The 26,251-nt window shown below is 56.5% G+C and overlaps 1 protein-coding gene across 4 annotated transcripts in view; it reads right to left on the bottom strand.

Moving 5' to 3' along the window:
- Nucleotides 1-25,337, bottom strand: part of NEK6 (NIMA related kinase 6) — a 58,766-nt gene extending 33,429 nt beyond the window's left edge. The window contains exons 1-3 of one of the 4 annotated variants that reach the window (XM_040482283.1): nucleotides 25,317-25,337; nucleotides 11,754-11,872; nucleotides 728-868 (exon numbers count right to left, since the gene is read on the bottom strand). In XM_040482283.1, the coding sequence (XP_040338217.1) occupies nucleotides 728-868; nucleotides 11,754-11,843 (231 nt within the window). In that variant the 5' untranslated portion in view covers nucleotides 11,844-11,872; nucleotides 25,317-25,337. Of the gene's footprint in view, nucleotides 1-727; nucleotides 869-11,753; nucleotides 11,873-19,223; nucleotides 19,333-21,202; nucleotides 21,307-25,316 lie in introns of those variants that run through there. The other 3 variants (XM_040482284.1, XM_040482282.1, XM_040482281.1) reach the window with 3 other exon arrangements.
- Between the last annotated feature and the right edge of the window lie 914 nt (nucleotides 25,338-26,251).

The following is a 26,251-nucleotide window of genomic DNA, read 5'->3' as shown; positions in this document are numbered from 1 at the left end:
CCTTTTCTAAAGAGAGGAGCCCGCCTCTCCTCCAGCGACCCGGAGCCACATGTGCGGTTTACAGACCAGCAAAGAAACCATCTGTCGCCTGGGTCCCCACCCGTGGCTGCGTCTGCGTCCCCTCCTCTGCCCAGGCTGTTAGGCTCATTCTCAAAGGACAAATGAGCAAACTGAGGTGTCGGGAAACTCTGCTGGGGGATTTAAAGCCACCTTCTGTGGCAACGTGCTGTTCAAACGTGCCCAGTGGCTCTCACTGAAACGCATCCTGGCAGGACTCTGCGGCTGCCAACCCATCTGCTTGAGCCCCCTCCTCCATTTCGGGGGGACACGGAGGTCAGGAAAGGCTCTCAAACCCAGAGGCGACCAGCAAGTGCTGAGTCGGTGTGGGTCAGAGGTTGAGCTCCCCCTCAGCTCGCTCTGTGGGCCTGGTGAGATGGATACTCACGCCTCTGCGGTTCTTCTGATCTGAGAAATGGGGTGACCTCCCTCACCCACAGGACTGTTCTCAAGACACGACCCGGTATACAGTGGTGCTCAATGCATGCTCATTTGCCTTTTCCTCTAAGGCTCACGATGAGCTTTCATCAACAGGAGCCCACCTAATCCTTCCCACAGCCCAGTGAGCTGGGTGCCGATTTCAGAGGAAGGGTCGAGGACTGGCCGAGGGCCACAATGTTTAGACACAAAAGCTGGCTCCCGTGATGTGGTTTTGACCCCGTGGGCTCACCTGCACCTTCTTTAGAGCCACCGTCTTCCTGTCCAGCAGGCAGGTGGCCTTGTACACCTCGCTGAACTGTCCTCGGCCTATCTTCTTCTCGATCTGGAAGTCTGCCAGCGAGCAGCGAAAAGACAGGGTGTTCGGGTGCTTCTGGAGGAGACGGACAGAGGGGTATCAGTAGCCAGGCTGTGGTGAGGGGCCGGGCCCTGGGCAGCTGGGGCCCCGTCCAGAACCTGGCAACTCCAGCAGTGCTCCTCCAAGGCCACGGAGAGACTTTGAATGCCAACCTCACTGTCAGAGACTCCTTCGGCCCCCTGGGTGCTGTCCACACCACAACACCCCCCACTCTGTAGATGAGAATCTGAGGCTGCTGGTTTCCCCCATGGCACTTAGCACCACCCCTCATTACCTGATCCCACGGTCATCTGCTTATTTCTGTCCCGCACTCCCAGAAAGCTGACTCCCTGGGGCCAGGGCCTCGCCCACCTTGTTCACTCCTGAAGCCCTTGTGCCCAGGCTGGAGCCAGCAAGCAGAGCAGGTGTGAAGGAAGTGACCCACCAAGATCACACAGCTAGGGCGAGGCCCCGCTGGGTCTCACTGGCCCCAAGGCCCTCCACGTGTCGGCCCCAACCCTAACCCTACAAGTCATTGTAAGATGTGACTTCCCCTCCCGGGGTAGCCAATCCCAACCAAGAGATGAGAAAACCAAGATTAAATCTGCAGTCTCACCATTCCGAGCCCCTTCTTTGAATAAACAGGCCCCTTTATGGCAACAGGAGGGATCCAGACACTTCACAGTGACTCTCCAGGGGCCAGCACAGAAACCCACAACTGAGCAGTATGACCTGCCCAGGGATGGTGCTGCCCAGTGAGGCAGCAGTGGCCATGTAGCCCCTTGCCACCCCACCCCCCGCCCCCTGCAACACACGTGCAAAGTGCTCTGGGGAGAAGGAGAGGAGGGGGCGCCTTCTTGGGGCCTGGAAAGGGGAAGAGGAGGGGAGGACGGCGAGGATGCCTTGGCTCAGGTCTGCCCCGCACTGGCCTGCCAAAATACGTCCTCCTCCTGCTACCCGCCCCCTCGCGCCACTCTGGGACAGGGGGTCACCGCCACTGGGACCCGCCCCGGCTGGGTGGCGGTGTGAGGACAGGGTCTCACATATAGAAGGGGGACAGAAACATCTGTGGAGTTCATTTTAGGGGGTGAGGGTGAGGCAAGAGGCACAGAGAGCCCCACCCAGGCAGGAAGGGACAAGTGTCTGAATTTTCTGATGCGAAAAGGCCTCTTCCAGACTTGGGCCGGAAGCATCCAAGAGGGTGGAAGATCAGGAACTTTATTGGGCTGCCTTCTGGAACTCTCCTTCACCCGAATACCAACTTTTAGACAAATAAGCCCCGGAAGGAGCCTGCGGAGCCCTGTGGGGCTGGCATCCGTTTCAGTACGTCTGCTCTCAATCAACCTCGAGTTTTTCCTTCTTTTTCTTTGCTACACGAAATGTGTTCAGTTTGAACTGTGAAACAGGCGGAGATGAGGAGAGCACGCCATCACGGCGAGGTGAGTAGAGTTAGCAACCTGTTATGGTAACTCAAAGTCCTCGCCCGACAACCACCCACGAAGCCTTTAAGACCCCACGTGCTCTGCCCACCCACATCCTCACACCTCTGCGTCCTTGCTATTTTATGACTTTCTCTTGGTCACTTCGCTCCTTCCACACTGACTATCCTTTTTTGTTCTCGCTGGGCCTTCTGCCTGGAATGACCCTCGGACGCCTCACTGTTTCTCTCCCTTCCACACTTCCGACTCTTCCCCCTTCGTGTTCACCTTCCAGCATTCCAAATCCCATATTTTACTTAGTTATCTTCTTTGTGTCCCGACCACGAGAAGGTATGCCCCGCAAAACGATGTGACATGCTGTAGGCACTCAATAAATGTTTGTTCAGTGAACAAATATTCACATATATGGAGATGGTGTACTTTCGAAAAACACAAAATCGTGGGGTGCCTGGGTGGCTCAGTCGGTTAAGCATCCGACTCTTGATTTCGGCTCGGGTCATGATCTCACGGTTTGTGAGTTCGAGCCCCGCACAGGGCTCCTCGCGGAGAGTGCGGATCCCTGCTTGGGATTCTCCCTCTCTTTCTGCCCCTCCCCCACTCACGTGTGTGTGTGTGTGTGTGTGTGTGTGTGTGTGCGCGCGCGCGCGCGCGCGCGTGCTCTCAAACTTTAAAAAACTCCACAAAATGGTGTGAACGTTTTACTCTAAGACTTGCTTTCCCCTCTCTCAGTAACTGATGGATATTGTCCACTGACAATGATTTAAATAACTGCCAAATATAGTCCACAGTAGGCTTGTTTCTAGTCTCTCATCACTACAAATAACGTTGCGATAAACATCCTTATGTAGATCTCCTTATGCCTATTTTCTGGGTTGCTCACTGGTGACCTTGGGCAATTACACAAGCTGCTGGGTCTCAGTTGCCTTGTAAGGCAGAGGTATAGAAGCATGCCTGTCTTATAGGGTTGCTTTAAGGATCACGTGAGATTGCTGAGTACCACCCCCAGCACACAGTAGGTGCTCAGTGGTTTTTATTACTGACAAGTGGGGGTGGATCAGGAGAGAGGGGCCCTGAGCTGCTACTCCTCACCCCGGCCTTTCTGAACGTGCCCAGACCCAGCTCTGTGCCAAGGAGACCCTAACAGCACCCGCCTGCCAGGAGTGAGCGATGGAAGTCCGAGGCTCACAGCCTGCTGCCTCCTTCCCTCAGCAAGGTAACGGTGGGGCCAACCTTGGCTCTGAAGTCTTGAGGCATAATTACCTCTCCTGGTGAGAGATTTGAAGATGCTTCCTAGGGGGGCGCTGAGCAGAAGGCAGGGCTGGTGGAGGAGGAAGACCACAATCTTATCCACCATATGCCAGTGCCTGTCTAGTAAGTTGTTCAGTAACAATTAACCTACTTATATACAAAGTGCCCATGTAAGAAAGTACAAGCATTTATTGAGCACTTACTGTGTGCCAGGTACCGTGCAGAATACTTCCCACGACCCTGTGAGTAGGCATCACTGTTATCGCCATTTTAGGAAACTGAGGCTCAGAGGGGAGGCAGTGACCAGCTCCAGACCTCGCAGTGAGTAATGGGAGGGATTTGAGCCTGGGACCCGAGACTCCAGAGTCCACGCCCTTTGCGCTATGCTGTGTGGACTCCCAACTCAGATTCCTCCTCGGCTTTTCCTTCAAGATCCCGTGACTGGCCAGGTCTAGGCTTCTTGCTTCTTGCTTCCAGTCACCTGAGCCCCACCCTGTCCCCTGAACAGGGGCCTCTCCAAAACTGCGCCCCTTAGTCCCCTCCATGTCCCCTGAGCTGAGGCCCTCACGTGCCCAGAGCGAGTGCTCAGGGCACATGTGTCCAATGACACAATGGAACGGGCTCAAAGCAACCTGGTGCGCTGTGGGACTTGGTGATGCAGCCACTGTCACTTGTGAGTGCAGCTGAAATCACACACCCTCAGAAAAAGTCACCTACAATGCATCAGTTACTGTACTAGCTGCCTACACAGATTTTGTGACTTAAGTCTCCTCACAGCTGGTCAGTGGGGAGCTGAGACCTGAACTCCCTGACCACATAGAGTCAGCTGCACTGAGAGGTGACATGGGCAGGGCCCCTCCCCTCTCCAGGCCTCAGTTTCCCCCCTGGGACAGCGAAGAGTTTGGAGGAGGTGATCTCCTAGGGTCCTTGCTCTGCAAACACTAGGTGAGAAGCCATCGCAAGTGGCTGGAGTCCCCAGCACTCTCTTGTCCACCCCAGAGATGTGCCCTGAAGGCCATGCTGCCCAGAGGAAACTCCCAGAAGACAGAGGTGACATCCCGGCTGGCATCCAGAGACTCCAGATGCACATCTGCATATGCGATGACCCAGATTTGCATTTCCTGTCACAACCCATTCGACCTAATTAGAGGAGTGAGCTCCTGTGTGGGGGCGGGGGGAGGGGGGGGGGGGGAGGGGGGTGGGGGGTGGGGGCAGGTTCCTCTGGCAGCAGCACAGCCTGTGAGGGGGACAGTCTGGGCAGGCTCAGGGCCACCACCATCCTCACAGGGGTGGGGATGGGGCCCTGTCCCCAGGGTGGCCTCTGTTCAGGACACCGCGGGCCACACGGTGCAGTGCCCGAGCCAGGAGAGCCCTGACTCAGATTTAACTCAGGGGATGTGAGCAGAAGAGGAAGAGGTGAAAGGAGTCATGGCCCCATAAGGCCACACCTCTCTCCTCAGCCACCTCCAAGGCTTCCTCCCCTGCTGGGTCAGCCCTCAGCCAGCTGGATCTTGCCCTACAGCTGAGGTCCTCTACAACAGGGGGACGTTAGTGATATCAGCCCCAGGATTCCTCGGAGGATTCCAGATGATGTTGGTGCCAACCATCCAGGGAGCTCTGAGCTGCTGGGCAGACCGGGGGGGGCAGACCGGGGGCTGGTGACGAGCAGCTTGCACTATGGAGACGTCAAGGTAATACCCCAGCCCTGATGGCCTTTCTGAAAACTGCTCGTCTAATAATCCTCACTGCCCCTCGTTACACCTTGGACCCCACGCTGGCTCCTGGGGAAAACAGGCACCAGCCCTGGAGCACGGGTTGGCAGAGGGGTGACCCCTGCTCTGGCTCCATCAGCTGAGACACGGACACTGGGGTGCAGAGGCTGGAGTTCCCATCCCAGATCTGCCACTTCTTGGCCGGGGGCCTTGGAGAAGCCCTCTGGGTCTCAGTTTCCTCAACTGGACAATTAAGGTAATAATAGTGCCTCCTTTAGAGGGCTGCTAAGGGGTAAGAAAGTTACCGAATGAAGGCTCTTGGAAGAGCGCCTGGCACGTGGGAGATGCTATAGGGTTGTTAATGTCATTACTGGTATTGGCATTGCTCTGTCCGAGGTGTGGACCTCGGACAAGGTCGGCGCCTGCCTCCTAGGGGGCTGGGGACGAGCTGAGGCAGCGAGGTCGTGGCTGTTGTTATCACCATCACCATCACCATCACCATCATCCCCAACCCACGGAAGGTCTGCACTGGGCCTATTTCAAGCTGTGGGCTCTTTGGCTGTGAAAACTACAATGAATTTTAAAATAGGAGAATAAGATCAATGGTATGCCATTTCCTTAACACCCACCATGTCAGACGCCACGTTGGGGGTTTAAAGTATACCATCTTGGGGCGACTGGCTCAGTCGGTTAAGCATCCGACTTCTGCTCAGGTCGTGATCTCACAGTTTGTGAGCTTGAGCCCCGCTTCGGGCTCCACACTCTCTCCCTCTCTCACTGGTCCTCGCTCATTCATGCTCTCTCTCAAAAAAAAAAAAATCTCTCTCTCTCTCTCTCTCTATATATATATATATACACACCATCTCAGTCTTCACGGCCCCATTTTACAGGTGAGGAAACTGAGGCTCAGAGAGGTCACTTACCCATCGTCACCTGACTGCAGTAAAGCAGTGAGGTGGACGTGCCCCTGTAGCCTTCTGACTTCATGGTCCCCTACACAGGTCGTCCAGGACTGTTTGCCAAGGGACTGAGCTAGACCACAGGCTCGCTCGCCTCCCTTTGGAGGGCTATTCTGTGAGCCACTCACTGGGAAAATGTGGCTGGAAATTCTGACTCCTCACCCCCCTTCCCCAGGATGGGAGCCCCTTACTTCTCCCCCAGAGGAGGAGCAGATGGGCGGAGAGGCCGGGAGGCGGTGGCAGGGGTGCTGACCCGCTCTGGTGCTAGCTGCAGTGAGCCCGCGGGGGAAACACCATCTCAGAGAGAAGAAGAGCCTCTGGGCGACTCCCTGGGCAGCAGGAGGCTCGGCTGAACCAGGAGTCCCTCTTTCCCTGATCCCATCCCTCCCCCAAGAAATACCACCAGCCTTCTCAGGCCAAGGCCAGACATGGCGGGCTGGTGAACCACCCCAGGACAGCCCCTCCCCAGAAAGCTCAGAGAAACCCAGGCGCTCTTCTGCAAGTCAGATCAAATTAGGCCACGAACACCTCCCACCCTGCGCTAAGTTGAGTTTAAAATGTTTGAACCACAATAAGCCTCAGCTCAGCCATCGACAAATCCTTAAAAAAAAAAAAAAAAAAAAAAAGGAGCATAAAATTACATGTTAAAAGAATAAAAATGCATTCGCCCAATTAATTTTCTGAAATCTCATTAAAAAATTTAGCCTGACTAAGTCAGACTTCTGACCTGAATTTTAATCATCTTTACACTGAATGGGTCTTTTTTTTTCCCTGATATTTGCAATGCATCATTAATTTTAAGGCAACTGTTTCTGTGATTTTAAAAAGCATACTTCATCAGAATGACATTTCCTGTAAACGAATTTCACCTTTAAAGACATCTGACATTGTGTGTAGGGAACTTCTAATGGGTTTGGTATACGTGTATACGGTGATGTGTTTTAAATCTGTGTTACACAGAAGAGGGGCATGATTTACAGAGAGTCCATATTGTCAGGCTCTTCACGAGGCCATCCCCGCTCAGCTCTTCACAATCTGGCTAATTTCAAGCCCGAAGCTCATCTTCCCTCTCGTAGATCTCGTGACGAGAAGGAGGGGTGCCGTGGGGCCCCAGGACCCGGGGTGACTCCTGGCTCTGCCCCTCAAGAGCAAAACGCACACGTTATTTACCTCAATTTCCTTCCCTGCGAAACAGAGTTCTGAATAAGACCTGGTTCTCTGAGTCGGGAGGAGGATGGAACGAGGTCAATGCCAGGTGTCACTACTGGCACCACGGCCGCCATGACTGTCCCAACCTGAAAGTCTAGACTCTGCTCCGAGGAGCAGGCGTGTGGGAACAGTGAGCAAGATGCCCAAAACTTGCAAGTCACCTGGTAACAAACCTAGAATCATCTCAGCTGCGGTGCGTCCCCCAGGACAATTCCCACTAACTGAGCTCAGAGAAAGCTGAGCTTAAACATACATAAAAGAATCTGGGAACCAGCCCCGATGACTAACGAGCCAAGACTTGAAAGGGGAAAGGCATAGAGAGCGTCAGTCATTCCACCACGAGGTTGGATACATCCTCGACTTCTCTCTCCCTCATCCCTTCAGTTACCAAGTGCAGTTGCCTCCCCCCCCCCCCCCGGAAGTCTCTGGGATCTTTTCTCCCTGTGTTCAGCCGTCTAAGACCGAGACAGGGAAGGGAAGGGAAGGCAGGCTTCCTCCTATTTTCACCTTACTTGTGCCTTGAGTGCCAGCAACCGGTGTTCTTGCAAAAACGCAAACTCCCCTGTCCACCTAAGACCCTTAATGGGCTCATCATTCATTCACTATAGACTCAATTCCAGGTGACACAGCCTTTCATCAACACCAGGAAGCACTGGCATTTAAACACCTGCCTAACCTGACTGGTCCTGCACCTTCAAGACTGGCTCCTTCTTCCTCCTGGGACATCCTCTCCATCCTGCCCCACATTCCTGATCGTTGCCAGCCCACACATCATCCCTCTAGAGCTCCCCCGTCCCACCCCACCCTCTGGGCTCCCTCAGCATCTGCCCATCCCTCCGTGGGGCCTTCCACCTCTCGTACGGACTGTCTCTACTTCTGTGTGGGGCTCCTTAGCAGACCCAAGGCAGAAATGAGACAGGTCCTTGCTGAATTTATGACACGTCGGCAAACACTTCTTGAATTTTAAAAGCTGTTAATATTTGGCCATTAAATCTTACCTAACTACCAACACTGCTTTGGGAAGATTTTTATAAAGATTTTGGCCTGTGTGATTCAGACCTAAGAGGCAGCTGTCTATCCATCCCGTGAAAAGTAATGCGCATTCCTCTTTCTCTGAATAGGGCCGAATGTAACTGAACTTGGCGTGCCCCAAGCAGGTTTGCAAAGACTTTCCAGATGGAAGACACATTAACCAGGGCTTTCTCAGACAAGAGCACCTTTCTCCTTCTTGGAAATTCACGTGGTTCTTAGTGGGTCAGCTATGTTTCATTCCGGACGAAAATGGTCTGCAGCACACTGGTAAAATCATAAAGCATTGGGACATTAAAGCTCTTTTTCTCAACTGCATTCATTCGTTCATTCATTCATTCATTCATTCATCTGAAATCTCAATGATTTCACATGTGATTCCACTGGGTTCAGCAAACATATTTTCATAAGCTGACAGCTCTCACAGCTAGAAAGCTCCTTGAAATGACAAACCATTAGCCTGCAGCACAGAAAGTTAACGAAACCAGTTTTGAGTGTTTGTTAAGTTGTTCTTTTGACACTGTGGGTATTTCCAACTCTGGGCTCCTGAGTCGTGAAAACTAAAATGAATGTAAAATATGAGAATAAAATCAGTGACAGGGGCGCCTGGGTGGCTCAGTGAGTTAAGGTGGGGGGACTCTTGGTTTCAGCTCAGGTCATGATCTCACGGTTTGTGAGATTGAGCCCCACACCAGGCTCTGTGCTGACAGTGAGGAGCCTGCTTGGGATTCTCTCTCTCCTTCTCTCTCTCTGCCCCTCCCCAACTCACACTTATGTTCTCTCAATAAGTCAACTTTCAAAAAAGAGTAAAATCAGTGACACACATCTCCTTGACACCCACAATGTCAGACGCCATGATGCTTTAAAGTATACCATCTCACAGCCCCATTTTCCAGATGTGGGAATTGAAGCTCAGACAGGTCTTTTACCCAATGTCACCTGGCTGGTGACGGATGGAGTTGGGAAGTGAGCCCCACCTGGTCTAGAGCACAGTATTTTTGTCACTGTGAGCCCTGGCTCCTTCCTCTAAGGATGATTTCAGGGAAACAGCAGCGTGTCCTGCCCCGAAGGAAAATGCCTCTGTGGTCAATTTGAGGAGTTTCTATGGCCCGAAACTGGCAAGATTCGGGCCCTGATGTCTCCCCAGCTGGTGTTTAAATACCGGTGCTTCCTGAGTGGAGGAGAGAGGAAGCGTCTGTCTTCATTCCCGCCCGAACCTGCAACAGTGCCGGTGTGAACACGGCTGTGGACCCCAGTTCTGCAAACCCGGCCAGATGCTGGTGGGTGTGGGGGCACCTTCACCGACAGCTGCTGCCCAACGACGAGTAATCGCGTCTAATTACACTTAACTATGTCATTACCCACTCCAGCATGTGCGACGAGAGGCCCGGACGCTGCGGCCGCCGCAGCCCGCCGCCGCCTCGCCTTGTTCGTGAAATAATTACGGGGCTCTCTCCTCTGCCAAATGAGGCTGTAATTAACCCTAATTGCTCAAAATGCAACTGGCTAATTCTGGGAGATTAATCAAGGGGGACTCAATTGTTAGTGAATGACTTAATATGACAAATTGCTACATCACCCGAGGAGGCCCCACTGCCCCCAGCCATCAGTGAGATGTCCTGGTGGACTCTGGACCAGCCGTGTCCATAGGCCTTTGGGCTTTCTGGGATCTGCGTCCCCAAATTCCATGTAGGAAATGGGCCCGCATCCCATCCAGTAATGGGAACGAAGTATGAACAGTTTAGATGTGCTTGGACAGCCTGCGAGTGCAAGAGCATGGGTACACACACACACACAGACACACACACACACACACACACACACACACACACACACATAGACACACACACACAGACACAGCGTCTACCAGTTCACACATCTGGCCTCTGCGTGAACCTATAAAGGTGCTCCCTCCCTTGGGCTGACGCAGCTCTACCCTGGGAAGCATGGCTTGATGGGAGCTCGGGTGTAGAAGGATTTCAGACCCGTCTGCCTCCTTGGCCAGGCGCCTTTGTGCAGCGTGCACCTGTACAACTGCACATGGCAACCCTGGCCAAGCAGGTCAAACACCAGCCCACCTGAAGTCCTCTGACAAGAACTAGGCAGTTAGTAAAGGCTGGTACAAGCCTTCCGTGGCTCAAGGAGGTAGCTGTCTCCGAATCTCCCCCTGATTCAGGTCTCACGGTTTTGGGGAAAAAGCCAACCCTGGACCTGACTTTTCATCATTCCAGGCTGTGCACCAGACCCTACAGCACCTGGCCCTGGCTCTCTGTCCCCCCTAGGCCTTTGTATGCCACTTCCTCAAGAAGCCTCTCTGGCCATCTAGTTTGGATCGTGTGCCTTTTTCGAGCTCCATGGGCCCCCGAGTTTCTTCTGCCCGGCTCATCTTTCTCCCCCAGGAGGCTGTGTGCTTTCTAGGAGCAGAACTGGGTCCGTCGCACACACCGCCAGGCAGGGCTATACTACACGTATCTGTAGTTCATTCAGTCAGCAGGCATCGAGGGGCTCCTCTGTGCCTGGTCTGGGATGATGTGACCAGTGATGCCTCGCCCCAGAAGGTCCTCTGTTTAGGAAGGGAGACAGACTCAGGAACCAGCTCCCCAGCGGGACGCCGTGGCCATAACCCAGCACCCGTGCGGCACAGAAGAAGGAGTGGGGTGGAGCCGGAAGGCTTCCTAGAAGCAGCAGCATTTGGACTGAGGCCTGGAGGAGTTGGGGAGGGCACCCAGGCCCAGGGAACAGTGTGCACAAAGGCACGGAGTGTGAGGGCGGCTCGGAACCCCAGAAACTGTCTTCAGGGAAGCTGCAGGTGGCTGCCTGGCTCTCCAAGGATCTACATCAAGGCCGAGGCAGGTGTGAGGAAACCAGCGTCCTGAAGCTCTGCTGGTTCTAGACAAAGAGGCTGAAGAGGGTCAGGGCACAGCTAAATCCAAAAGGAAGGCCGGCCTCAGCTCAGAGCGAGGAAGCACTTTCCGACCCCGCGCACAGGCTGCCCCAGAGCCCCTCCCTCTCTCCTTGGGGCCTCCACAACATGGCCTTTCTACCCAGCGTGGATCCCACCGAAATAAAGCTGTTCCAGGCACACGGCAATCCTGGGGACAGACCAGAGTCCGGCACAGAGAAGGCTTCTCTGAGTGCTGCTGACTGAAACAAGGGCTGAGCTGGTGGGCAGTGAGCTCCACTCCCACCCCTGGATGCATTCGAGAAGCGACTCTGTCTAGTGGCTGCTGAGGGGCGTCCTCCAGTGCCCGGGATGAAGCAGCCTCAGGGATCTGTGTTCCTCAGTGAATCCCCAGTGCTCTGCAGACAAAGGAAGAGGCCTCACCTGTGGGTCAGGAGGGTGTGCGGGCCCCGGCGTGTGGCAGAGGTTGTTCGGGCTCCCTCCGTGGGGCATGTGGCTGGGCTGTCCGGCCATCCTGCATGCCAGCCTCACAAGGCACAGGCTGCAACAGAAAACAAGGGCTTTCTTAGACACACGCCTGTTTGCTTTCTCTGCCGGATGGCACTGGGATGAGGCGGGACTGTCAGATTTTACATTTTCCAGATAGACCAGCCCGGGTGCTGGGCGGCCATCCAGCCCAGCAGTGCCTGGGCTAAGACTCGATACCCGACGTGACAAGCTTTCCCGCCATTATCCTGTCTGACTAGGTCGCTGGGGTTATCTCTCCCCACTGGATAGAGGAGGTGGAAACATGCTCTGTGCAGGGAAAAGTCTAAAGGTGGCCCCCCTGCCAGCCAAGGATGTGCCAGATTCAACCCCACAAGTGCTAGGCTCCAAAGCCTTGTTCTTTCCACATTACTGTCCACCCCGTGCCTCCTGGCTGAAAGTTACAAAGCCCCGTCCCCCATTACCACCCCCACAAAAACCCAGATTGGCAGCCTGGGTGGTCAGGAGAGAGACCGTGAGCCAGACTGCATGCAGCGGCTGCAAGAAGGACCCAACCTCTCCATCCTCGCTGGGCCCTGATGCACAAAGCACTGGGAAGGCCAAGGCCATGGGGGCCCCTCACAGTGCCACATACACCTCGGGGCAGGCGCAGAGCCCTCTGTACAGGGGAACCGCCCCTTCTACCCCCAGCGGTTCGGCTGCCACGTCAGAGGCCCCTTCTACCCCCAGGGGTTGGGCTGCCACGTCAGAGGCCCCCAGGAGAGTCAAGGACGCTAGCCACAGCAGCTGCTCCTGATTAAGCACCCACTAGGTGCCCAGGCCTGCGCTAAATGCCATCTAAGAATCACTCCCAATGTCCCTTCCACCCCCGGGGTCACAGGCAGCCTCTGCTGGCCTCCCTAGCAGAGGCCTGCCTCGGGGGCAGGGACCAAGGCTGAGGCACACAGAGGCAGCTGTACGGCCGGAGGGGAGAGCCAGCATCCGGCTACCATGAGCCTCCTGGATGCAAGGGAAAAAGCCCTCCTTGGGAGGAAAGCCTTTCCTCCACCCACAGGCATTTCTGCAGCGCCTTGTCTGTCCAGGGCCAGGCCTGCGGAGAATGAAAGGGGCTGACGCCCAGGAGGCACCCGTCACACTGCAGGCATAAGGTGAAGGCTCCCGAATCTGGCTGCCTCTGCTTCTACCAGACCCCGCCCTGGCTGTCCCACGGACTCGACACATCCCAAATAGAGCCCCTGAGGACTGGCCCAGGCTATTGGAGCAGCTTCGTCTATATCCTCTGGAGAGCCAGAGTCCCTAGGAATCAATGACCTCAGTCAATGACCAAGGGGTCCAGATGAAAGTCAGTGCCCTTGCCTTGGGTCAGGATACTCTGAGGTGTAACCCACACTCCAGAGCCCTGGGTGGGGCCTCCCCCGCTCCCTTATGGTCTTCCCCACTCGGCCCTCTCCGGGTCTGCTACTGGGGAAGCAACCTAAGACATCACTTTCTCCCCGGACACACTCTGCCTCTCTCAATCTTGAACCTGGTCATCTATACCAGCCAAATCCCAAACAGAGATGCTTCCCCTGGTCTAGTGGCTCAGCAAGCTGCGGTACATACCTCCTAAGTAAACACATGCCCCCATTAACAGGGGTGTCTGGGCTGCGGGAAGGGAATCTCTTCCTTCCTCCCCGCCGTAGGTTTTTCCAGCCACAGTGGGTGGCATCCAGCCCTCCCAGGCTCAGGGATGTCTGTGATGCCTTCTGATCTATCAAAGCATGTCCACCAAGCCCCAAATGACCCACGATGCTTGCCTCCCCAGCTCTGCCCCCGAAGGGACCCCCGGCCACTCTAGAGCCTGCACACTGGCATGATGGGGTCCAGTGCCCATGCTTCCTCTGCCCTCCAGACGGGCCCAGCTCCTCCCTCACACGTTTCCTCCGCTGTTTCGGGGGGAAAGCCGCTCTCCGGCACACCAAGTAGACGGCAGAAATCAAGGCACCCAACTCAGGCTAGCAGGGGGAGCCTCCGGCGGCGGAGAGGGCATGCAGGGTGGGGGCTGCGTCCCGCCAAAGCACAGTCCGTGCTGTCTCCTGTCTGTGAAGCTGCCAAGACGGAGCCAGTTTTGACCCACAAACATGGCATTTTATGTGATAGATGTCTTGCTCCCTTTTTTCTCTTATCTCGAATAGGCAGCAGGGGGAGGGCACCGTGGGGGTGTCTATACCTCTGAGGCCTCTCCCCCCATCAAACCCCTCCCTCTGTCCCAGCGCGGGACTCACCTCCCACCTGGGTCCCCGGGTCTCCCAGTGCCTGTGCCCCGCTCACTGAGCCCCGCTCCACGTGGGCCACGGAGGCTTCCGGAGATGGGACCACAGCCCCCTCGGCATCTCCCGGCCATCTGTGCCTGAGCTCCCACACCAGAGCGCACGCCCCCAGGGTGACAGGGTGAGGACCAGGAGGAAGAGCCCCAGGATAAACAGACAAACACGAGCAGCTTCCCGAGGCAGCGCTGTTACTCAGGGGGGGTAAACGTGTGCAACAATAAACCGGATTTGGAGGGAACAGAATGTAAAATGCGCATGCATTTTAAGATAAAACCGGAGACTCCTGCAGGCTCTGCGGCTGCTCGGGGCTGCACCCCCAGACCCCTCAGGGTGACATGTTCACTGTCCTCTGCCCTTAGGGAGACCTCCAGGGAAAGGTTGGAGAAGAACTGTCTTCAGCAAGAAGGTTCTGTCTTTATCTTAGAAGGTGCCAGAGTGGCCTAGAGGCCAGGTGCACGCATGTACTTGCTCATCCGCCCACCTGCTGACTCCGGATGCCCCTTCCCTCATCACACCCCACCCAGCCTGTGGGGGCCCGTGGGCCTGGGTTTGTATCTCAACACTGTCACTCACCAGCCAGGAGCCTGGGCGCCACACTGGGCAGAAGCTCAGCAGGCGTTTGCCTGGGTCATTCCTACCCGCCCCCGCCCCACCTCGTGTGGTATTAACAGCGCCCTCCCAACATCTGCGCCCAGAGGCAGCAGACTGCACGCTCTCAGGGCTTCTCGGGAGACCCCAGACCTCACGCGGGGCTCCGGGGGCACTGTCCAGGGGTCCCTGGCCTCATCAGAAATAAGAGTAATTAATAATGATAAGTCAGCGATTATGTACCCTTCTTATGCTAGGCCTTGCTCTATACACTTCACCTCTTAGCCCACCTCGTTTTAACAACGCCATGAGAGAGGGTCTATTATTGTCCCATTTTTCAGAAGAGGAAACCGAGGCACAAGAAGGTTAAGAGATTTTTCCCAGATCCACAGCAGTGGAGCCAGGACTCAAACCCACGGTGGCATCGTTGCCTAAAACCACCACGCTGCACTCCTCACAGGCTCTCAGTGGCAATTCATCATCTTTCTTTGTTACATACAAAGTTGAAAACTTCCTATGTCGTCTCCCCACCGAACAAACAGTCCCCTCAAAAACAGGACCTGTGCTGGGTGGGCAGGGGTGAGGGGCACGAGGGGCCATTTCCCCCACAGGGGCCCCACAGACAGGAGCCCCCAGGGTCCATGCCCTTTGGGACGGCCCTGTGGTGACTCAGCTCTGCCGTCCCCGGTACCTTTTCTGCCAAAACCCCCTGGAGCTTTGGTAAATTACTGTGCCTCGGAGTGGTTCTGTCCAGAACCTAATGGAAGGGCGGCTCCATGTCCTCCCCAGTGAGGAAGAGGGGCCTTTGTTCTAGGAAAGAAGCAGCCAAGGGGGACTCTGCAAGCCACAGAGTCCCAAGTGTCAGAGAGGGACACTACACAGGGGAAGGAGGGAAGAGGGAACGCGGGAGGGGAGAGGTGGGGAGGAGAGGAGGAGGAGGAAGGGGGAGGAGAGAAGGAGTGGGAAGGGAGGGAGGGAGGTAGAGAAGGAAGAGGGGATGGTTGGGAGAAAGGCATGGAAGATTCTCTGAAAAGAACCTTCAGTTTTTTCCAGTGGGCCAGATCTTTCCCTTGCATCCTGGGGCTGTTGGAAGACCCATTTTACAGATGAGGACACAGGCTCAGAGAGGGGAGGCTGGAGGTCATGTGGCCAGTAAGCTGCATGGGGAGATTTACTCTCACTGACTCCAAAGCCCTTCCTGGGTCCAAGATAGCCACTGCCTCTCGCTCTCCAGGGGTGCTGGATTTCAGAGATTTTGCATTCTGTCCGTCGATACCTCAGTGGAAACCCAACCCCTTCACCCTGGAAATTCCTGCCAAAAACTGCTTCTTAGGGAGTATTGATGCAGAAAGGCCGAGGCACACAGACACAGAGAGCAGGGAAAGTCCCTCAGCACTCATGGGCATCTCATGGGCATCTCTGGGTAGCACAGGGAGCAAGCTGGCTGCCTGTGCCTGGTGGCTCCCGCCAAGTTGCAGAACAATGAGGCCCAGGCAGCCAAAGCCCAAGTCAGGGGCCAAAAATCCATGGAATGTGAGACCCAGGCACAGACCACACTGAGGGCCACCTAAAAGAGGGCCTTTCTTCTACAGGAAGCAAGGGCCTTTCTTCTACAGGAAGCAAGGGCTCTGAATTTCCAAGGCAGGGGGGATGCACAGTGTGGCTCCCAGCCTGGGTTCTCAATGTGTGTGCGTCTACCAGGTGCCCGGGGACCGAATCAGGATGCATCTAAGGGTTTAAGCAAGGCCGGCTGGGGAGTCCAACTGCCTAGGTTCAAATCCTGGCCTGGCTTCATTTAACCACGTAGTGTCTCAGTTTCCTCATCTGGAAAATGGGGCTAATAAGTAAGATGTTCCTCTTAGGGTCACTGAGAGAATTAAACGTGTTACCAGATGTAAATACTTACAGCAGAGCCCGACACAGGTGAAGGCCCTCGGAGATGCCAGTCGCTCCCAGTATGGTTATCACTAACCCTCACTGGGCAACAGAGGGCTGAGTGATCGCCTCCATGTGACAGACACGGGAACTGGTGCTCAGAGAGGGGTAGGGGCTTGCCCAGCGTCACGTAGCTGGTAAGTGACAGAGCTGGGGCTCTTGGCCCCCAGATCTTGCTCTTTCTGCCTCACTGCACGTCCTCCTCAGGACCACTCTGGAACAAATGCTTTTATCACTCATGTGAAGCGTGGCTACCTTCGCAAAGCCCCCTGAAACTCTCCTCCAAGCCCTGGCCTTTGGACAAGGCTCTTACTACTATGGGGCCTGGGTTTCATCTGGGCACTCCCTGGAAGGGATCGGCTTCTGGGCTGGGTAGTGAGGTTTCTCCAGTGGCCTCTCTGACCAAGACTGTCACCTGGACCTTGCCTCCCAACTTCTGGAAACTTCACCTACAAGAGTCGTGTCCCTCCTTACCCTACTGACAAATGCCACGCCTCGCGGAGGCTGGCAGCTCAGTGGGGCCCTTGCCCTCCCCGTGAAAGATGACTCAAGACTCCAGGTAGGCTCAGGAAGGCTCAGGGCGAGGCTCCGGCTTGGGGCGGGTTCAGGGGGGTCTGTGCGCATGAGGATCTGTGTGTTGGGGGTCTCATGGTGGTGCATTCCTACACCGTATGGGCGCAAGTATGTGTTTGTACCCCACTTTGTTCCCAGACCCTGAGGCAGAAACAGCGTGTCCTGCCTGCCCTTCTCAAAACGTGTGCACGCAGGTCGGGTCCTCCTGATGACCGCGAGACTTTGAGCCCGGCCACATTCTGGGTCTGTCAGCTGAGGCAGGGGCGTCACTGCCCCTCATTCGGGGGTGGGAGTGGTGAAGGCCAACGCGGCTCCCCGGCTGCCAGGCTCTGCCAGGCCCTCAGCCTCTGAGACTCAGCCTCCACCGGAAGCCAGCCCCCACGCCAGTTTCCCTGAGGAAGGCCCCTCTCGGACCTTCCAGCGGAGTGAACAGCTTTATGGGTTGTTTTCCCAATGCAGGAAACTATCGCTGTGACTTTCCACCCTCCCCTTTCCTCCCTGAACAAGTGACCCAACACCAGCGTGGGCACCAGGGACTTTCCGTCTGTCCAGCAGGCTCCCGGTGACAGAAGCCCAGGATGGATGCCCACCGCCCGAAGCCGTCAGCCAACCCAGAGAGGAGAGACACCACAGGCCAGCACTGCCTAACACACCCCTTCACTTACGGAGATCCGAGGCCCAGCCAGGAAACGCGGCAGCTCGCGGAGCCTGGCCGCTGGTGGGGTCAAGGCTAGACCAGCTTCAGCACCATAACACCCACTTCGAGCTCCTCCCCTGAGCTGAGTCACCTGAACAGCTCCCAAGAAGCCCAAGAGGTGCCATCACCCCCATTTTGCAGATGAGGAAACTGAGGCTCTGAGGAGAAACAGCCCTTGCCAGAATCTACACATCCGAGAATGTTGCCACTTAAACGTGCTTCTCAGACCAGCAAGGCCGTGAACAACCAAAGAAACTCCACTGACTTCATGTCCCAGGACGAGGCCTGGGGCCGTAAGGAATGTCCTACCCACGCAGACCGGCTGGTGGGGAGAACATAACAGCCGCCACTAACGGAACATGTGCCGTGTTTGTACCCGGCCCGTGCCCAGTGCTGTGCGTACCCTGCTCCCTTACAGCAACCTTACGGCGGCTGCTATAATCTGCATTGTGCAGAAGAGGACACACAAGTTCAGACTGGTTACGTGATGGGCCCGAGGTCACATAGCACACAACAGGCAGAACTGACCCTTGAAGCCAAGTCTGTGCGACTCCCCTGGTCCATACTGCCTTGGGAGAGTGAGTGAATGAATGAGTGAGTGAGTGAGTGAATTCTGGCCCAGAGGTTTGGTTCTGGCTGCCGCGTCCTTCCCCCACCCTGGCCTCACTTCTCTTCTGGTCTTGGGATAAGCAGACGTTACCCATTCATCATTTGACAGGAAGCAGCCAGATCTCAGGCCAGAGTCGTGGGGGCCTGGGAGCCATAGGGGATGAGCCACAGATGGTGTCTGGTTTCCTGACTGGTCCTATGTCCCCTCACTCCCCACCCCCAAAGCCACACATGCCGCTCCGATTCCTCAGCCCCAGGACCAGTAGAAGACTGTCTTCTCTAAGACACGGGACCGCGACCAGCCCCGTCCTTCCAGGATGGCAGGACCTCTGTACAGCGTGGGCCTGCAGAACCTAGAGGTCGGCAGCTGATCTCCTGCCTCGTAACCCAACCGCCAGCCCACAACGGGAAGGTTCCCTCCCCTGAACACACAAATCCCAATCTGCTGCTTCCCACCCACAGCTCCCCAGGCCAAGGCCCATGTGCCTGGACACGGCATTCCAAGTCCTGCCCAGGCGGCATGGGCCTGCCCTCCTGCATTTCCCAGCTCCTCCACCCCACCCCAGGCCCCTGAACAGAAGGGCCTCCCCTTCCCGACCACATACCCGTGTGGCAAAGTCCCACCCGTACATCAGGACCAGATCCTGGGTCCTACTCAGACTTGACACTTCCTGGGAGGTCTTGGTAAAGTCTCACCTCAGATGTCTCCATCCATAGAGAAGCAACAGTCGAACCCTGAAGAGCGGGCACGCAGGGGCAGTGGGGCGCTACCAAGGCCCCCCTTCCCCATCTGCTGGCGTCTAACTGATTTCTTGGTCATTCTCTCTTCCTTCTCTGCTGGCCTCTCAAACAGGAAACCCATCTGTGTGGTCATCTCTAAACCGTCAGTGTCTCACCCAGGGCCTGGCGGAGGGAGCCGGCTGAATAAACTTCTGACCAGCCAGGGCGGGGAAGCCGGTGGTTCCTCCCACGCTCCTGAAACCCAAGCAAGAAACGTGCGCCTTGGTGCGCAGGGCCCCCCTGTCTCCGATCAGACAGAAATCACCGAGCCACTCAGAACAGACCTCTCCTCACACTGCAGGGCTTCCCAGAGCCTTTTTAAAATTGAGAAGGTTCCTAATCACCTTTCATTTCCTCCTGCTTGTTTAATCAAACTCGATTCTGGGGAGAAAAAATATATATATAGGAGCGGGACACATCTCGTCCTTCAGCTAAAGGAGCAGCGAGGCAACTCGTTTCTGTCCAGGAAGGCCTTTGGCTCCAGGACCTGGTGAAGGCCATGCCTCATCCCACCCGCTGGGAAGAGGAAGACACTTGGCACTTCCTCTGGGCCAACGCGGCACCTCAGCACATCCCCGCCGTGAGGTCTGCAATGACCCCGTTTCACGGAAGGAGAAACCAAGGCACAGAGAAGTGACCCACCAAGCCCCGGCCTCCAGCAGGATGGCAAGTCCTGTGTTTGAACCGAAACCTAACTCTCTCCAAAGTCTGGGCTTTAATCTCATTCGCTTGGGGCAATCCTTGGAGACCACCTCGGAGCTGGAGGAAGCTGGGATCTCACTCACTCACCCCTTGGGCAATCCCACCATCCCAAGGACCCCTGCCCTTTAGATAAATGACTTCAGTCTCTCCTCAAGGCCTTCGCAGACTCTGCTCCCCCTCCCTGGCATGAACTGCCTCCAGGCAAACCTGGCTCCTGCTTCAGAACCCAACCTGGGCTACCTCCTCCAGGTAGTTTTCCTGGACTCCCTCAGTCAGCTACCCCTTGGCTCCACAGCCTTTGTCCTCGTGTTGTCGCTGCCTGTTCACATGCTCTTCCCTCCCCAGATGAAGATTTCCTTGAAGGCAGAGACCAAGCCACTCATCTCTGCAGCCCCAGCAGGCCACAAAGGGAGGGCCAGGTAAATGGCTCTCATCTAGTCCGTAAACGCCAGAGGCCAGAAAGGAGAAGCCTGAGGTCCTGGGGCCAGCTCATCCCAGGGGCCACTGGCAATGGATAATTTCAGGGAGAAATTCCTCTACCCCCATCTCCTGTCTCAGACGATAACTACTGCCCTGACAACCAATAACCAAAGGAAGAAACCCAGCGGAGCGGCCCCCAGCTTCGGTGTTTGGGAAAAGCGTGCCCTGGGAGCCACCATTATCCCACCCAGGGATTTCCACACGTGGGACGTTCTTGACCCCCTTGCCTTGCCTTATTTGGTTTCCTGCCCCCGTCTTAAGGTTTGAAGGGAGAGCTATCCCTGGCGGGAGAATCTTCTGCGGAGAACTCACTGCTCAGACATCAGACACGAGCCCAGGCAGCCGAACTTCACCCGGGAGAAATAAAAGAATTTTTTCTGCCTCCCTCATAACCTCAGGGCTTCTGGCAGAGCCCGCGAAGACGCAGTGTGAAACCTGGTATTGACAACTGCCCTCCCCCGCAAGCTGGGTGGTGGCAAAAGTCATGCCGGGCTGGAGATGGTGCTGACCCCGCTGGCAGCCCCCACCAGGCGGACGATCAAGTGAGCAGCAGTGACAGAGGTACAGCCAGGTCAGGTGCCGCAGGAGTCCAGGCCCCAGAAGTCTCTCCTGCCTGCCTCCCTGCCACTTGCTGTGCACACCCTTGCGGCAAAGGTGGCAGCAGGGAAGAGTGAGGGCTTCCCCGTAGCTGGAGACAGGGCAGAGGCCAGTACCTTGCAAAGTGGCTCCTGAGAAGCTCGGGAGAAGTGCTGCTCAGCTCAGGGTCGAGGGTGGGTATGTGCGGTGCAGGGGCCTCTGGGCATCTGGGAGGCCTCTCTGTGCCAGGGCGGGTGAGGGAAGAGGGGCCGGCCCTGTCTCGGTGTGGGACTTCCCCTGCCCGAGACTCCCATCCCCAGTCCCTGCCAAAAGGAAACTCCCCCACCACCCGCTGCTCCAGAAATAACTCTGCTGCCACCTCCGTGGTGAATGGAACTTGTCACAGCCACCGGGGAGCCCTATGCTCACCAGGGACTGGAATCTGATGGCAGCGGCCACCAGACAGCCTAGGAAAACACAAGCGTGCCCCAAACCAGCAGGCTGGGAATGCAATCAGAATGCACTCTGGGATCGCCCAGGCCTGCTCCCCTTTTACCTTCCGGGAAACTGAGGCTGGAGGACAAGAGGCTGGCTAGGGCCGTGAGCACAGCAGTGGCAGGCAGCATGTGGCCAGGACCCAGCCTCCCTAACCCCTTCCAGACCCTACGATGCTCAGGCAAAGGGATGTGCTCTCCAGGCTCTTTATGAACCCCTTTCCCCCAACCCAGAACCAGGCACACTGCCAGCAGACGGCAGGATTAAACCAGCCTGGGCTTTGGGAACGACAAGGTGTCCCTTCCCTTGTCCCTTGCACTCCATCCCCACCCGTCCCTGCTGGGGCCCAGCAAACGCTAAGAAGTATAAAAGTTCTTGCTGTCCCTTGAAAAGCCTAACCCTTTCTAGTCTCTTCCTTTGTAAGCTGGGACAAAGATACTTGTTGCCTGAGAGAGGAGAGCTTTGGTAGGAGGTGGCCCTGCTTCGGAGTCCTGGGTCTGCCATGTCCCAGCTGCGGGTACCCCAGCGTTACCACCCTGGGCTGCTGGAGAGGGCCGTGATGTTACATGAATCAAAAGTACTTAGCCATGGGCCCGGCACATAATAGACACCCAATCAATGGAGTTACTATTGATTATTATTACATCCTTATTCAGGACCCATACTCTCCCACCAAGGCTGTGGATCCTGGAGCTGAGGACTCAGCGTGTCCCTGCCTTCCCTTCTTCCATACGTCTTCCCAGCTGCTCTGTGTGTGCAGGGTCTAGCCTGATGGCCGGTCACCCTGAGGTGACTCAGACAAAACCCTGCTGCCTTTATAGTCTCCACAGGAGAGAACCCCCAAAACACAGAAGCAGATCCAAAGGCCAGAAAAGAACATGAAAGGTACCTCCAGGAAAAAGACTGATGCATTCTCACTTTGGGCCAGGCAAGGTCATGGACAGCTTTCTACAATAGGTGGAGTATGAGGTGGCCTAGATGGATGGGCAGGTTTAGGAGCAGAGGGGAAGGGACACAGTGGGATCAAGGGCACGGAGGCTGGTGGACCTGAGCAGATGTGAACTTGGGAAGGCTCCAGGCCGGCCCCGGACCTCGGTCTCCAAAAAGCACCCCTGTGGCCAGCACCTGCCTCCTCCTCCAGAACAAGAGCCACCTCTACCCTGGGCAAACTACCCCCCCTCCCCCCACCAATGCCCCATCTGCAGCTCGACCGCTGGGACTGACACAGGCATATGGCAGCTGAGGCCCCAGAGGGCACACGGAGCCAGATCCTGGCACCATGGCTGGGCCACCTGCCAGCATACCTTCCCCGCCGGCCGGGCCCAACTGTCGGGCATATGCCAGGTGCTGGGCCCCTGGGTGGCCGCTGCTGGGTCCAGGCCAGCCTTCCACAGGCCTGTGGGGTAGACTCTGTGCCCAGGCCCTGGTGCGTACAGCACTCAAGGACCGTCCTCCATAACCTCGCTATGGGGGTGTCATCGGCCTTGACTCTCAGAGGAAGCTCCAGACTGGCTGGACCAGGTCCCCGAGTTGGGCACTGCCTAATGTTTTTCTTCTGCTTCTGGAATCCTGTCTGCTGGAGAGGAATTCTCTCCAGGACAGAGAGCTGCCTCTGAGGGGAGAGTGTGCTCCTGTCCCTCGGGACACAGCACAGTGCCCAGGAAAAACAGATTCACAACGTGTGAGCCAACCCCAGGGAGCCTTCCTCTTCCTCCTGGGCCTGAGGTGGTGAGAAACCTCCAGAAGTCTAACTCAGCTCTGCTCAGCCCCTGTGCCCTCGAACACTCATGTTCACTGCTGGTCGCTCCCCACGCCTGTCCACCTGGGACACGGAAGAGGGGGCAGAGCGGTGCCGGGGCCGGGGGGGGGGGGTCGACAGGTGCACCAGCCCCTCTGTCAGCTGCAGGGCCTCCTGAGCTACCACGTGCCTCCGGCACCATCTCCACAAGGCTGAGCTCCACTTCTCCATCCAGCCCTGCCACCCGGCACGGAGTTGTTGGCCAACAGACAATCACAGCTTCTGGGGCCATACCTTCTGGGACAGGTGAGGTCCCTGCGCCTTCCTGTGTCAGGATCCTCGCTGACCTAAGCAGGGCCTGGGAAACGCAAGGCCATTTGTGACCCATACAGGTGATTCCTGCTCGGAGTGGTGGCATGTGGCATGGTGGCTGGCCGGGGAGGGGGTGTCGGGGTGGGGGGGGAGGCTAGGGCCTGGGACTCTCCCAGGACTGCGTGGCCTTGGGGAAATCTCGGCCTGTGTCTGGGCCTCCGTTCCCCACCTACAACATAGTGGGTCGGCGCCACAGTCGAGGGGCTCTTTCTGTGCTGACGCTTTGTAGGAGGTTGACGGAGGCCTTGCTGGTGTCCCCGGCTGAGCTCAGGGATCCTGTATCTAATCATGCGTGTAGTGCTGGGAGGAAAACCAGATCTTCTGGGTCTGGAATTGCTGAGGGGACACCCTGTCTGGCTCGAGAAGACTTTCAGAAGCCCCCTGAACACTGCCCTTCCCCACTCACGACAAGCCACAGCATATGGGGGCATGGCTCACACACCCTCCCCCCCCCCTCCCCCCGCCCCGGGCTCCCAGGCACACAACCACGGAGGTGAGTACGTATGTGGGAGGATCACACACAGAGTACCTCCTAAGTGGGAGGATCACACACAGAGTACCCCCTAAGTGCGGCGTGCTGGGCCTGGTCCTTCTGGAGTGAGAGCTGCACACACTCGAGCCACTCGTGTGCTCATAAAATAACCCTGCAAGGCAGACACTGCATCCATCTGACAGTTGGGAGAACTGAGGCTCAGAGGTCACGTGGCTTGCCGGAGGCATCCCAGCTGGAGAGAGGCCGACCCTGGATGAAAAATGCAGGCCTGAATCCTCGCTCACCTGGACATCCCCTGCAGTGTATAGACTAGGTTCCTGCCCTCAGGGAAAAAGGCAAATGTGGTGGAGAGGGGACGAGAGCAAAGGGCTTATCTAATGTTGCAAAATCACAAAAGGGGCCACTGCTTCTAACTTGAGCCAATCAAGGGGGCTTCAGGGAGGCGGTGGCTCTTGGTCCACCTGGGACCAGAGGGCCAGGGAGTCAGGAGGCAGCCCGGCACAGGCTCTAGAGTCAGAGAGCCCCAAGTTCAAATCCCGTGCTGCCTCTGTCCAGCCACATGAGCTCCAGGCCAGTCCCGAAGTCACCTCGTTGTCGTTCCCTCCTCTGTAAACAGGGGGCTGGGGGGGACCCACTTCTTAGGGTTGTTAAATGAGGACATGCAGGCAAAATACCAGCCTAGGACTATCAGGACCCTGGCACACACAAGAGCTCAATAAACGTGGCTGTTGCTATTATGATTACTCGTTAGCATCGTGAAAAGAACAGTGCTTGTTCAACAGCAAACTGTTCTGGCAGCTCACTCTGCAAACCAACTGTTCACAATAAGGCCAGTCTTCATTCTCCAGGGGACCCCAGTCTCGTGGCCAACCGGGCCCTTGGGCCTGCGGATGTGGCTGGAGGCACCCGTGGTCTCTGGGGGATCCCCCCTTTCCGGAAACATGGGCGAGGCCACGCTAGCTCCTGCGGCATTCTCTCGGCAGCTGGGAAGTGATGGCAAAGCGTCTCACAAAGTTACCAGGACGATGAACCTGAGCCGCCCGCCTCCCCCCAACCGTCTCAGTAAAATCAATCTTGGCCCGCGGCTGGCGAGAGACCCTATATATTTACATGACGATCGTGCCTCATGATCACAGGGCTCGTGGTTCCGGGAGGCGGCGTGCGGCAGGGACGCCGGCGGTCCTAGGAGACTCACTATTTTCCGGCGACTTTTATTGTCCATTATATCCTGGCGTTTACAGGGCTCTGCTCCGGGCCTGGCAGGAATATCGCACACAGTGGGGCCGGCAGGCCTTAATACTGCAGTCGCCGCACAGCGGCTGTGTCTCCGGGGCTCATCCATCCCGCCCAAGTCTCTGGGCGACACCAAGACCCCCAGGAGCCGCGGGGGCTCCGGCGGGACAGGGCTGGGGATGTGTCCCAGGCACAGCTATCACCCCCCACACGCACCCCCAAGCCATCTGCTTGACTCCAGTCTGGGGTCCCAGGCCGGGGACACTGTTAACTCTGTGGCCTTGGGCCTGCACAGGGGAAGGTGCAGAGGGGGCGCTGGAGCCACTGCTGGCTCGTGAGGGCCGCTGGCTACATTCTCAGGGATTTCGGGAGACAGTTGCTATCACTTTGGTTGCTTGAAATCAAACACGGGAGGAAGATTTACACCGTGGAATTTGGCAAACACTAGGCGCCGGGGCTCTGGACAAGTGCCTCCCTCCACCCCTCCCAGGGAGCTGTTTGTTCAACACTTGGCAGCGGACTCGGGGAGGGAGTGACCCAGTGGGCCACTGTGGGGTACGGGAACTTCAGAGTCAGGTGTGGATCCTAATTTCCTCAACCACTTGCCGTGTGGCCGGAGAGGAGTTATTTCCCTTTCTGAACCTCAGCTTTCTTATTGGTAAAATGGGGACATACCTAAGTTCCCAGGGCCGCTGCGAGGCTTAGAGCACCTTATGGGAAACCCCCCTGTGTCGTGCTTAATACGTATCAGGTGCTTAATAAACAGTAACTTTTGTCACTTATTCATTCAACACCTACCTGAGCACCTACTCTGTACCAGACACTGGGGTGGGGGTGGGGGATACGTAAATGCCC

Source organism: Herpailurus yagouaroundi, unplaced genomic scaffold (genome assembly GCF_014898765.1).
Source record: "Herpailurus yagouaroundi ecotype Mexico unplaced genomic scaffold, PumYag 160, whole genome shotgun sequence".
NCBI classification, from domain to species: domain Eukaryota; kingdom Metazoa; phylum Chordata; class Mammalia; order Carnivora; family Felidae; genus Herpailurus; species Herpailurus yagouaroundi.
Note: the sequence above shows the minus strand (reverse complement) of the source record. Positions and strands in the feature narration are given on the sequence as shown.